The sequence below is a fragment of the Gossypium hirsutum genome, chromosome A04 (genome assembly GCF_007990345.1).
Source record: "Gossypium hirsutum isolate 1008001.06 chromosome A04, Gossypium_hirsutum_v2.1, whole genome shotgun sequence".
Taxonomy (NCBI): Eukaryota; Viridiplantae; Streptophyta; class Magnoliopsida; order Malvales; family Malvaceae; genus Gossypium; species Gossypium hirsutum.
This window is the reverse complement of record NC_053427.1, coordinates 587,333-601,322: the sequence shown is the minus strand read 5'-3', so window position 1 is coordinate 601,322 and position 13,990 is coordinate 587,333. Positions and strand designations below refer to the sequence as shown.

At 31.4% G+C, this 13,990-nt stretch overlaps 3 protein-coding genes across 4 annotated transcripts; 1 reads left to right on the top strand and 2 right to left on the bottom strand.

Moving 5' to 3' along the window:
* Positions 1–2,132: 2,132 nt before the first annotated feature.
* Positions 2,133–2,855, bottom strand: LOC107931108 (uncharacterized). Its single transcript, XM_016862890.2, has 3 exons — positions 2,835–2,855; positions 2,675–2,750; positions 2,133–2,548 (listed from the first exon to the last, which is right to left on the bottom strand). The coding sequence occupies exons 1-3, from the start codon at positions 2,853–2,855 to the stop codon at positions 2,133–2,135; spliced, it is 513 nt and encodes a 170-aa protein (XP_016718379.2).
* Positions 2,856–4,706: 1,851 nt separating this feature from the next.
* LOC107931162 (cysteine synthase 2) lies at positions 4,707–7,980 on the top strand. 2 transcript variants are annotated; one of them, XM_041110666.1, is made up of 6 exons: positions 4,707–5,018; positions 5,331–5,405; positions 6,443–6,586; positions 6,697–7,086; positions 7,172–7,407; positions 7,553–7,980. In XM_041110666.1, exons 1-6 carry the CDS (start codon positions 4,998–5,000, stop codon positions 7,773–7,775), a joined length of 1,089 nt encoding a protein of 362 aa, XP_040966600.1. In that variant the 5' UTR covers positions 4,707–4,997; the 3' UTR covers positions 7,776–7,980. The 2 variants fall into 2 exon arrangements, with proteins under 2 accessions (XP_040966600.1, XP_016718443.1); XM_016862954.2 differs by having other exon boundaries at positions 4,745–5,071.
* Positions 7,981–8,089: 109 nt separating this feature from the next.
* LOC107931163 (uncharacterized) lies at positions 8,090–11,248 on the bottom strand. The gene is made up of 3 exons (XM_016862955.2): positions 10,667–11,248; positions 8,999–9,099; positions 8,090–8,554 (listed from the first exon to the last, which is right to left on the bottom strand). Exons 1-3 carry the CDS (start codon positions 10,722–10,724, stop codon positions 8,273–8,275), a joined length of 441 nt encoding a protein of 146 aa, XP_016718444.2. The 5' UTR covers positions 10,725–11,248; the 3' UTR covers positions 8,090–8,272.
* Positions 11,249–13,990: the final 2,742 nt, after the last annotated feature.

The window sequence follows — 13,990 nt, the reverse complement described above, 5'->3', positions numbered from 1 at the left end:
CTATCCATATTCTTTTCAAAGTTCTTGATTGTCATGATTTTGAAAACTACAAATAATGCCATCTCGCAAATCTTTTGTGTCCAAAACTAGGGTTACATTTGTTCCAATTATTTGCTTTTTTTTCATAGTTGCAACAATGATTCCATGTCTAAATCAAAAGCTTAAAATATGCCATAGAAGAATTTAGAATATACTTTTATTTTCATAAATTAGTTTTTGTATTAGTTAGATTTTAAAATTTAAATTTAACTTATTGGTGCGACATTTTGAAATAAAATAAATTATTCACTTGGTAACAATGTAATTAAAAGAATAATATTGTAATGAACTTAAATTTAACAAAATAATTTTAACACTGTCAACAGTTAGACTTAAATTTTGAAATTTGAAAAAAAAAGAGACTAAATTTCTAAAAATAAAAATCTAACCTCACGAAAAGTATAAAGACTTATGACATATTTTAAATTAATCTAAACCCGCAAAAAAAAATAAAAAATGGGTATTTCACAGAGAAAATAGATTGAAATTTGAAAAGTGACCAAAAGAATCTATGGTTCCTTTACACCTATGTGGCTACAAATTCAAGAGCTTTCATTTTCAATCACATAAAATCATTGAGTAAATTGGATCAACAAGAATTTGATTCCCATAACATATGTAGAAGTGAATGTGAAAAGCTCTAGAAAGTACCCTTTTGAACTATTTGAAATTTAAAAAAATATAATGATAAATTTAATCCTCAATGTTTACATTTTTGTCAATTTAATCCTTATTATTTTTTAACTAAATTTTACTATTAACATTTAAAAAAGAATAAGGTTTAAAAATTGTTAAAAAATCCAAAATAATGATAAAAAAAGTTAATAAAATTCAAAAAGAAAAATGTACAAATGGATTGTCATATTAGCTACCATGTTTGAAAATATAACGCTTTAGTCAATATTTCCATTAAAGAAACAATAATTTGATTCGTTTTTAAAGATTGATGACCAAACTGACAAAAAATATAAATATTAAGAGCTTAATTTGTCATTATACCTAAAAACTCTTTACTTGTTTCTCAATTCTAATTAAGATTTCGACACTCACGTGAAAAAATATTATACATTCAAGACTAGACCAGAATGACCCTTGAATGAAAATGGCATAGATTTTTGGTTGAATGAAGAGAATGAATTATAGAGTAGGGTCTAAAAAATTTGACCTATTCTAATGTGCTTATATAAAAGGAGCAAAAAGAATATGCACATATATAGATATATACATACACACATAAGAACAAACATATTAATGAGAATTTGAAGATCAATCATTTACATTCATTGAGAAAAGTTTATCTAAATACAAGACAAAGCTTCACTTCCTCAATACCTATTTGTTGTACTAATTGTAGAATATATAGACAAGAAAACAATTCAATATCAAATCTTCCTTGCTATGTTATTAGACAGTAAAAGTATTATGGAGGCTTTTGTATTAAGAGTCGAATTACATTTTGCCTCCTCTACTAAAAACAGTGAGTAAATTAGTCCTTGTATGTTAAATAAAAAAGCAAAATGGTTCTTTTATTAAAAAAATTCATCTATTTCTACTAGGAACGAAGCTAGAATTTTTGTTTAGAGGGACTGAGATAGATTATAAATTTTGAGGCCAAAGCTAAAAATTTGTATTAAAAAACTTAAATTGAATTATTAATTTTTCAAAAGTGCTAAAATTATAATGTTTTTTTATTTAATCAAACATGATTTCTGTTGTTAAAAACTGTCAAGTATAACTATCTGGTTATTCCATCAACTACACCAGTTTTCAACAATAGAAATCGATAAACTTTAACAGAAAGGACCAGTTTACTTTTTGATCTATCGTACAGGGACTAATTTGCTCATTTTTTAATAAACGATGCAAAATACAATTTAACTAGTCTTAATATAATACCTTTCATAGTACTTTTATCATTACTAAACACAAAAAACGAGGTAATATCAATTATGCATGATCCATACGAGTGCTCCTAACTACTTGTTACATACATCATCCCCAAATACCGATAGGTACATCCCCGGATTCATCACACTAAACTTTAAAATGTAAATAAATCAAATATCCAACAATGCTACCAATATAGCATCATTTTACATTATATTGCACCTATCTGGATTCATCTCCTCAGAGGGTTCAAATTCAACTGCTGGTGGTGCTTTAGGTGGAAAATAGTTAATCACGGGTTGCAACGGCGGTAGAGGTGGAGGCGGCAGGGGTGGAAAAGGTGTTGGGACATAGTGATGACTATCATACCATGGAAAGTAAGGGTCTGGCCCTTGCATAAATGGATATGGGTGAATTGATCCATAAGGAATGAACCCATTTCCACCATAATAGTTACAAGAGTGATGGTAAAATGGGTCCCTAGTTTCACCCTCAAATTTAACACAGGAGATTTCACCATGTTTCCCATATTTTTCAAAGACGTTCAAAATTAGATTTGGGTTTACATTCCCTGAAACTTTCATGGTCCCTTTCTCTGCATCAATAACAACTGAATATACCCCTAAATCCACAAAAAAAAAAGAAAAAAGAAAATTACTTTCTAGGAAAACATTTTCTAGGAAAAAAAAAGGGTTTTTTTTTCTTTTTTTTTTAAATCACTACAATATGAGAAAAGGAAATGAATTACCATGGAGATTTTGTAACACATCCATCACCTTCCTTCTGCATGTATCACAGTTGATATTCACTTTCAAAACACAAGACTGCATGCAAAAAAATAAAAAAAATCCAAGAAAATAAATTAATTTAAAGATGAAGTGATAGAAAATAAAAATAAAATCATCTACCATTTCTGCACGAGATTCCATTGAAGCAATTTTTTGAAGAAATTTCTTGGTGGAGCAAATTAGAATAATTTGTATATATGTGAGAGAGGAGAAATTAAGTCAGTGAAATAAGGTAAGTAATAAATTAATGGATTTTGTATCTTCTAATATGTAAACAAAAATTTCAACCCAAAGCTGACATGATTCCTGAAATCATTTCTTTTTTTGATATATTTTAATTATTTTTTATATATATTTTTGAAGAGTTGTTTAATTGTAATTATAATTTTTTATAAAAAATAATAAATAAAATTGTTATTGTTTTTATCAAATTCAGGTTCAATAAATTGAATTCAGATCGTTGACTTTTCATGATTAAATCAAATTAAATTAAGTTTAAATTAATCAGATTAGATTTCATTATGACCCTCAAATTTACTTAGGGACAGAGATTAGTCTGAGGTCGTGATTGAGGGAGATTCTATATGGTTAACATGCTCTGAATGAGAAGCACAAACTTATCATTGCTTGGTATGCACCTATCGAAGGCTCGTAGTATTATCAACATTTTTTTTTCTGTTTCTTTTTCTTATGTTAGTTTAGTATTGCACTAGTAGCTAGGGACACGTGAGTATTTGGAGCTTTTTTTTTATACAATGTCTAAAATTACTTATAGTCCTTCCTCAACCCTTAAATAGTAGAATACTGCATTTCAACGTACTTGAACTCACGTTCTTCTTCACCGACAATAATACAGATATTAATCAAGCTAAAACTCAATCGACTATTTAGATTTTTCTTAAATTTTGATTATCTTGAAGTAATTAATGACACAATTATACGTTATGCTTTGATTATTTAATGAATTGTTTTTTCTATTTATCTAAAAACCTCTATTATCATAAAGTTTTAATTTCTTTTTTCATAAAACAATTTTGAACATTACAAATCTGTGACCTCAAACCCAAACAACTTTCTTCTTTGATCCTCGAGACTAACCGTTAAATCAACTTGGATCTAAAGTATGTTCTTCTATTTGCCGATTGGTATTGATTCATTATACTGATCATTAAATCGTCTGTTAGAATTAAGTGACCCGAATTCTTATTTAATAAAATACGATGGCAAATAAAATAAAAGGAAAATCCATATAGAACTAGACTTCTCTTATTTTATTTTAGAATAATGTTTTTAAACCTTATTAAACTCCATCTATTTTATATTGATTAGGATAAAGTGTTTCAATCCTACTAGTGAATTTTCTTCTCCTCTGCCCGTGGTTTTTTCCCGAAAGGGTTTCCACGTAAAACTTGTGTGTTCTTTATTTTTATTTTTTTCACATCGTCATTTGGAGCTCGCTGACCGAACCTTTTTTTTAAAAAAAAACCCTTAACAACTCATTGCCTTTTGAATAGTTCAGTTACTTAAATGAAAACTTTTGAATAATTCATTGTCTATTTTATAACTTTTTGAAGTTAAATTAAATGACTAAAACATAAACTTACAAATAATTTAGTGATGTTGGGTGTAATTTACCCTTAAAAATTATATTAAACTTTTATAATTATTAAAATAATTATTTTTCATTAATTTGTCATTTTAAAAACCATTTTTTAAAGAAAATATTTGGTTGAATTTCGATATTAAGCAAAAGAAGAATTTAATCCCGATCAATTTCAAAAGTAAACAACTAGAGATAATTAATCACAATATTAATATTTTTGATTAACTGTACATGTTTTTACCAAAATTTTTCATGTTATTATTAATCTTACTAATAGTTAAATTATACTGAATTAAAATATAGGGATTAGTTCATAAAAGAAAAGGATTAAATTTTAAAGTTGAATGCAGTGAAAGGATTAAAACCAAAATTTACCCTGAAAATTAAACATGAGAAATTGAAACTAGGCCTAAAATCAAACTCGAACTCCAAAGCAGCAAATTCTGGAAACAACCAAACGAAGCAAAAACTCGTGTCATCAATTAACTGGTCTTTGTTTCAAGCTTTCTTCAATTTGAAGTCCTGTAATCAAGCCGCCACAATGGCGCCTGTAAGAACCACAGGCGCTATTGTTGCTTCCACTGCCGCCATCTCCATTTCCATGGCGATCTTCTCTTACTTCCTCTTCTTCAAAAAGACCAATTCGACCCTTCATTCCAACAAGAAGAAAAAACCCAGAAATGGAGTCGTCGATGCCATTGGTAACACCCCTTTGATCCGCATCAATAGCCTCTCTGAAGCCACTGGCTGTGAGGTTACTTTCATGTCTCTTTTTCTTTTTTCAAGTCTGATCACTGGGTTTTCGATAATATACCTCTTTGAACTCAAAGCTTCTTTTTTTTTTCTTTTTGGATTTTATTGATGTTTAGCCTTGAAGTTACTTTTTTTGGCTGATTTTGAGATTTGGGTCTTTCATGTTTTCTTTTATTAATCAATGGTTTTTATGGACTTGATTTCCTGAAAATGAAGGAAAATGATCATTTAAATTGCTTGTTGGTGTGATTTTGTTTCAGATTCTCGGCAAGTGTGAGTTCCTGAATCCTGGAGGAAGTGTGAAAGATAGGGTTGCTTTGAAAGTCATTGAGGAGGTAATTTATATTTGGTCAAATTATGGTTTTGGTCCTTCTGCTATGCTGAAATTTGTAATTTAGCCTATACTTTGATTTTGGTATAATTTGGTGCTCCTACTTTTATAGTTTTATTAGTATCCAAATTATCAACACTGTTAATGTTAAATTGCTTATGACGAATTTTTTATGTTTAGTTAGGTCGACAAGTAATTTAAAAAAAAATTCTACATCAGCACTTTAACTTGAATTGTTAACAATATTAACAAAATTTGACTAATTAATAACATTCTAAAAGTATGAGGACCAAATTATGCCAAATTAATAGAAGGTTATATCTTAAATTTTAGGATAGTAGAGGGATCAAAACCATAAATTTTACATTTATATTCAATAAATTTTCAATTCAAATTGGTTACAGATAGAAGAAATGAGAAAATTTCAAGCTATAATGCACTGTATATGATAGTTCGTGTTTCAGATTAAAAAGCTTGCATTTGAAATATAGCACTTTTAGCCATGGAGTGAGAATTGAAGCCTTATTATGTTATTGTCATGGATAAATGTATCTTTGTATGTTTTTTCAGAATTTGGGGATTTAATATTCATAATTGTAAATATCCCTGTACTAGGAGTCAGATTGCATTTTACTCCCTCTACTTAAAGCATGGGCAAATTAGTCCCTGTACATCAAGTTAAAGAACAAATTGGTCCTTCTTCTATTACAAATTTCAATCCATTTGTACATTTTAAAACCTGGCGTGGTTAACAGAATAACCAGATAATGACATGTGGTGTGCCATGAGTTCCAGTTTTTAATCGTAGAAATGAATGGAATTTTTAACGGAAAGACTATCTTGCTATTTGATCTAACTTACAAGGATTAAATTGCCCATCTTTTAGTAGAAAGGGCAAAACACAATCTCACTCCAAGGACAAGTGCCTCCAGGGTACTTTTACCGCTTCTGTAACTCTGTTATGTTTATAGCATTGGCAGTTCTGTTTGTTAATCCGCACGTTTTCTTCCTTGTGCTTTCCAATTTTCTGGCGCAATATAGGCTCTTGAATCAGGTGATCTAGCTCCCGGTGGGGTAGTTACTGAAGGGAGTGCTGGGAGTACTGCGATTAGCCTCGCTACAGTAGCTCCTGCCTTTGGATGCAAATGTCATGTAGTCATCCCGGATGATGCTGCTATCGAGAAGGTTGTGTAAAATGTACCATGGATGAGCATATTCTGAATTTTCTTGTAAATATTTACTTTGAATTCACAACATTAACTCGAAAATTATTGTCTGTTGCAAACATATGTTAGTCTCAAATACTCGAAGCATTGGGAGCTACTGTTGAAAGGGTAAGACCAGTATCGATTACACACAAAGACCATTTTGTCAATATTGCTAGGAGGCGTGCGCTAGAGGCAAATGAATTAGCGGCAAAGGATAAAAAGGTCAGCCAAGTTGATGGCAAAGACCGGGAGCCAATGGATGGTTGCGTACCTGACCAGGAGAAAGAAAATCCGGCTTTATTGAGCCATTGTAATGGTGGTTTCTTTGCGGATCAATTTGAAAATTTGGCAAACTTCAGGGCTCACTATGAGGGTACTGGGCCTGAGATTTGGGAGCAGACTGATGGCAATGTGGATGCATTTGTTGCAGCTGCAGGCACTGGTGGTACCGTGGCTGGTGTTTCTACATTTCTTCAGGTAGAAGTAATAACGTCGTTAGTTCGTTTTAACTTCCTGTACATATTTATAGGAGGGGCTAACTTAATTCATGAATGTCAAACAGGAGAAGAGTCCGAAAATCAAGTGTTTCTTGATAGATCCTCCCGGTTCTGGTTTGTTCAATAAGGTAACTCGGGGAGTCATGTACACTAAAGAGGAAGCCGAAGGACGAAGGTTGAAGAATCCGTTTGACACCATAACAGAAGGGATTGGAATCAACAGATTGACTAAAAATTTTATGATGGCAAAGCTCGATGGAGCTTTTCAAGGCACGGATAAGGAAGCTGTTGAAATGTCGAGGTCTGTCTATCACCTTATAAATATATATTACTTCTGTATTTGTCTCCTTAAACTTTCTATTTCTGTCGAATCCAATATAAAATCACATGAAAGCCGTCTTGCTCGGCTTCTTAGCTGTAATCTTTTTATCTGCTCAATATTTCAGGTTCCTTTTGAAGAACGACGGGGTCTTTCTTGGGAGTTCTTCAGCCATGAACTGTGTTGGAGCTGTTCGAGTGGCAAAGGCTCTTGGCCCTGGCCACACTATTGTAACCATTCTATGCGACAACGGGATGAGACATCTAAGCAAATTCTATGATCCCAAATATTTGGCGCAGTACGGATTGACGCCCACGGCAACCGGATTAGAGTTCATGAGCATCAAATGAACCCTGCAAAGGTTTATACTCCGAGACAAACATTATCCATCAAATCAGGTGGCATATCGAGTCAATTTTTGGTGGTCGGAATCTTCAGATTTTTTTTTTTTGTCTTACAGTTAGAAAACATTAGTTCTATGTATACTGCTTTTAGCAGACAATTTTGGAGACCCAATTTATAATGAAAATTTACACATATAGTTAGGTTTTATTACTTTTCTCTTCAGAATTTAGGTTCTGCTCAGAACTGCAAAATTCCGAGTATTTGCAAGTTTTCACAATATACAAAAGTGTGTATGCGAAGAAAATTGTAGCAAAGGAGCTTTATAAATATATCTTTCAATGTCTTCTCATTAGTACTAAAACCAAATGGCTTGGTTGATAGATTATTGTCAAAATACATAAGCTCGATATTCGCTTGCATACAAGATAAAGACTTATAATAAGTGGTGCTGGGATGTCGAACTTTGCACCGATAAATATCTTAAGCTAAGGAAAGCTCTGATTCACTGAGGGTATGGCTTCTCAAATTCTGATTCATTGCAATGTGGGTCTAGCCAATCCCTAGGGGAACCCTTGGACATGTTGGGGCTTGCTTTCCCACCACCAACAAGCTCTTTCAAATTTTCCACCTTGTTCTCCCGCCCTGTGCCGCCGACCCTTTTATCAGCTTCCTTTAGTTTCTGTTTGAACCGTTGCTTACGAGTGGACGGATTCAGCTCCTGCTGCCTTGATTGTGATGGCGGTGCACCATGCGGTCCCAAGTAGATGTACTCTTCTTTTTTGGCCTGCACAAGACAAGACAAAAGTTTCAAACAAATAAGTATTGACTCGGTAAAAGTATCATGAAGGCCCCCCTTACTAGGAGTCAGATTACATTTTACCTCATTTACTCGAAAAATAAATTAAATAATCCTTATAGATTAGATCAAAGAGTAAATTGATCATTTCTGTTAAAATTTTTATTCAATTCTATTGTTAAAAACTAGCATGGCTATCAAACCACGTGTACTTCATTTTGAGGTATAGAGACCAATTTTTAACGATAGAAATGGACGAAATTTTCAATAGAAAGATGAGTCTACTCTTTGATCTAATATACAGGGGCTAATTCGCCCATTCATTGAGTAGAGGAAGCAAAATGCAATCTTACTCTTCGTACAAGGGTCTCCATGATACTTTTACCGTATTGACTCTTGACATCTATAGAGGTATAGATATTTGCAAATGACCTGATGCGAATGCGGTTTTGATGTTTCTACATCTGAAGTATCAGCTTTAGTTTTATATGGTTCTTCAATTCCCAAGCTCGGAATCACGAATCCATCAGTGTCTAACGAAACACAAAAGAATGAACAGACATCAACATAAGAAAAACCTTTTTTTAAAAGTTATAGACAATATTTCAACATACCAACAGTATAAAACTCTCTAACTCTACTGATAACAATCTGCAAAATAATGACCACAAGTCTCTCTCCAACCATAAGACCGACCCCTTTACAAAAGGCCACTTAGCACATCCATCTTTGAAACTCTGTGCCAAGATATAACAATATTGTGTTCATTGTCAAAAGGGCAAGTACTAAACAGTTTCATTCCATAGTTAGAGATGCCAGACTTGACCGAATACAATGATGAAATTAACAGCTTACAAATGACGGAATTGAATAAACTTGAACACCAAAAGAAGAGAAATGGTACAATGGGAAAACCAAAAAACAAACTAATAGAAGCCACAAAAGACCAGCAACTGCAATAGGAATAAATGAACAAGCCAAAATGTAAGTGCATCCGTGTTTACTATCATCTTGCTAAAGAATTGGCTCGTTTAACATACCAAAAGAAATCAAAGACCAACAAACAACTATGGAACAAATGTTTTGAAGTGAGAAGTTTGAACTGAGAACTTCAAGATATGCATGTAAGTTACTTCTACAGAAAATGAATGCAAAAAGTGTAAGTGGTAGAAAAGATCTCAAAAATAGGGGCACCAAAATTGATGCAAGGCAAACAGCTACAAATATAAGGACTAGTTCAATTCTCTAACTTCTCCCTTGGTGAAAGTACCTATCAGATCTTTCTATTACAAGGACTAGTGCAAATTAGTCCTTGAATTAATAAAAAGAATCAAATGAAGTAAACTTTTAACAGAGTTGACTCTTACTATTTAAAAGATGACATGAAATTTATTCTTTTCATTTGCAGCTCAACTCCAAACAAAAGATTTCATTTGCAAAACCATAAAAGCTTTAAAAATACTAACTTTGTTAAACAATAAATGTTAACTGTCACAATTTGACCTTATTCGATTCTTTTTACTAGTTCAAGGACTAAATTGATCCATTTAATAATACAATGACTAATTTGAATCAGTCACTATAATAGAGGGACCACTTGTTACTTTCACCCTTCTTCCTCACTAAGATCTCCTACACAAAGTAAAGCTTCATAAACTCAAATTCTAGTTTACTACAAGTATGTAACCTTCAAATGCTTCTTAATTAGCCAAACAGATGAACTTGTTCATAAGATCATCACTTCCATACAAGAGGCAATCAGATATCAACTAAAGCAATAAAGAATGATGAAGGAAATGCATAAATCTCATCATCCCCCAATCAAGACAAAATCATCAAAGAAATAGAATTGAAACAGATAATCATAAATACCAAATTTTCCATATCAAATGATGCCAACAAAGCAATTTTCCATTGAAAATCAATTCAAACATCCAGTTTTCTCCCATATATCACTACAATCTAAAAAACCCATATCTTCAAAGTAAATATTAATAAAAACTCACTAATAAAAAAAACGATATTTTTGATAAGGATCCAAATTTCTCCCATTTATCAGAATTTTCCCAGCAAACAAACAGAGAGAGAGAGTTAATATACCCCACTCATCTTCTTGTTCATGAAGTGAAGAAGTGGTGTGCACTGGAGATGAGTCCATGGGATGCTGAAGATCATGGATTTCAAAGGCGAAAGGGCAACAAAGCCCAGAGATCAACAAAAACTCAGCAGCAACGAAACGAATCCAAAACAAATTTTTTTTAAAAGGAAGAAAGTTCTGCAATATGTAAATGAAAACCAAAAAGAATCTTCAAAATTGGAACCTTATTCTCTCTCTCTCTTAGGAAAAGATGGTTGGCTTTTTAAATGATTTATGAAGAATTTATAGACACAAATTTTCAAAAGAAAAAGACCCTAACCCTAAAAAATTTTCTTTGTAGAATTTCATATACTATAACAATAATTGCATTAATTCTAGAAAACATTTATTATTCATCAAAAGAAAATTTTGAGTATTTATCAAAATTTTTGTTTGAATTATTTTTCGAAATATCTCGACATTCAAGAATGTTAATGTTTCTTTATTTATGTGAATCCTCCTGATAGAATCTTGTACGAATCTCGTAATTGAATCGATAATTCAGTTATTTATTAATAATGATATGATTCTATTATAATTTTGTCACTTACAACTGTCGAAGTTAGTATTAATTTTATAAATGACATTCATAAGTGTCGAGTTGACTTCATCATAAGTCAAGTTGGACTTGGCCGATGCAAAATTTTAGGCTTATTTTCTAGTCTCGGATTCAAACCAAAAAATAGGTCTAAATTTTTTCTCTAAGCCCGACCCAGGCAGAAAATGCTAAAATCAAGTCAGCTCGCCTATATTAAATTTTTTATATAAAAATAAATTTTAAAAAATATAATACATCAAATGTAACCGCCCAAATTTTCAGTGGTTTTGAAAACGATGATTTCAGAATCTCTTTGTAAATCGAGTCTGTAAATATTAATATTTAATATTTATGAGTCTATTATAGAAATATATTAAAATTTGGACCAATAATTTTATCTAATTGATAGTTAATTAATGTACAGAGGCTAAATTGTATGTCTTATCATTATAGATTTTTAAATAGTTGAAGGATTAAAGTGGCAAATTGACCATTATAATTTTTTCAAGCAATGTGGAAAGGTATTAAAATCCACTTGTTAATTGCAATTAACTTTTAATTAATTAAAATTTAATTAAATAATTATGATTAATTATATTTTAATTACAAGTATATAAGTTAAAACATAAAGATGTCATCTTTATTTTCTTCATCTTCTTCAACCTTTTCATGAAAAAGAAAAGAAAACCTAAGAAAAAGTTTCAAACGTTTGGCCCCTCAAATTGGTAAGCTATACTAGTTCCTTTCTTATAATTTTTATGTTTTTAAAGTCATGGGAGTTTGATTTGGCTAGCCCATTTATCAATTTGTAAAGTTTTTAAAGTTTTTGAATGTTTCCATTGACAGTTTCTTGAAGAAATATATGTTAAATTGATAGATTTTAAGCTTAGATGTGAAAAGGACTAGATTATAAAGTTTAATTGTTAGTTTTGTACAAAAGGACTAAAGTGTATAAATTGCAAATTTGATGTAAAATTTTTATAATAATAGCTAATAAAGGGTCCTAAAAGGATGTGATTGAGATTGGTTTTGAAATCAAAGCTCAAAATTGAAAGTTATGGCAATGTCGGTTTTAGGGACTAAATTGAATAAAAAGAAAAAAATTTAGAGGCATCCAAAAAATAGAATTAAACAAATTCATGCATATCATGGGATAATATAAAAATGTTTGGTATTGATACATTGTTTAAAATAATTGTTTAGATCATGAATTGAATCAAACCAGGGATAATTGAAAATAAGGCAAAATTATGGAATAGTCATTGAAGATTCAATTTGTTTGTTGTTTTGACCAAATGTGACGTGAGTTATAAATTGATTTAGGAAAAAGTTAGAAAGGATTCGTAAATTACTTGGTTGTAAATGTTGAGTGGCTTAGGTTGATGATAGATTAAGAATGTGATAAATGAGTCTCGAAGTCTTATAGGGTATATCAGTGTTAGATAAGTTTGGAGGTGTTTTATTACCCAGAAACTGACTTTAGATAGGTTTTTAAGGTCTCATTGCACCTAGGTTTCAATACCTTAGGCATTGGTATTGATACTTGTAAAGCTAGTAGCTAATTGAACTTTTGAGAGCACTATAGATACCTCACTTTTCGGTATTGATGCATTTAGTCAATAGATTTATACTTATGAAAAAAGTATCGATACATGGTAACTCAGTAGCCAGTTAAGGATTTTAAGGAAAACAAGCATTGATAACTAAACTCTTGGTATTGATACCTTTTGTTACCCTCCTTAAGGTATCGATATCTTCTGACTTAGTTTCATACTTTACCTAGCTTAATGAGTCGCAACTCAGGTTTTTGAATTTGGATTATTAATACCTGAAAATTAAGGATTAGTAAGGTTTTTTAATCAATGTTCGAGGTTGGTTTTAGTCATGAGATGTCGTTGGGCTCCTATTTTAAAATCTTTTGATCAAGGATCGTTGTCGGTTCAAGTTAGAGGTGGTTTTTATATGTGACACTATGACGTGTTATCGATAGATTAATCCTGGTGGACCAGTGGCATTTTATTAAAAATCATCTGTCATTTGCCGATTATTGCATTAGTTAAAATAATGTACCATAAGACCAATTAACTTTGGTTCAAATGGGAGAAGCAACAAGGTAACATTAGAGGAACCGAACACATTTCTTACAACAAAGTGTATTTAGCTCCTATGTGTAATAGAATTCTCCCGTTCACAACACATGTTTAAGGTTAATGATCTATTGATCTGGTATGGGGGTGTCACCAAGTTTATTTAAAGTCGATCTTGATAAGAGGTGGTGTGACTGTGGGCATTTGTAAGCAGAAAGGTTTCCATGTTCGCATGTGATCATTGCATGCAATACGATGCATTCGAACTGCATGGAATAACATTTTTTAACTTAATCGTGTAATCAATATTTATCAGTATGTATTTCAATCACCTTTTGTAAAAACTATTAGTCAATAAACATGATAACTTATCAATTGTGTTTGAGTCCATAATGTTGCAAGCCCCCAAAGAGGTGCCCTTAATAAACCTAAATACCAACCAAAATGGACAATAAGGAGTTAGGCTATCTAAAACATTGTTCATGATGTAGAACTAAAAGATACGACAAACACAAGTCTACACATGATGCAAAGGAGTCAAACATTAGATAAGGAGAGCAATGCATAAATTGTATTCCAATAAACTTGTTTAAGGTTAAAAACTTGTTATGTAGACTTAACATATTTTCAATTGTATGTTTTCTTTAGTATTTTGTTATTAA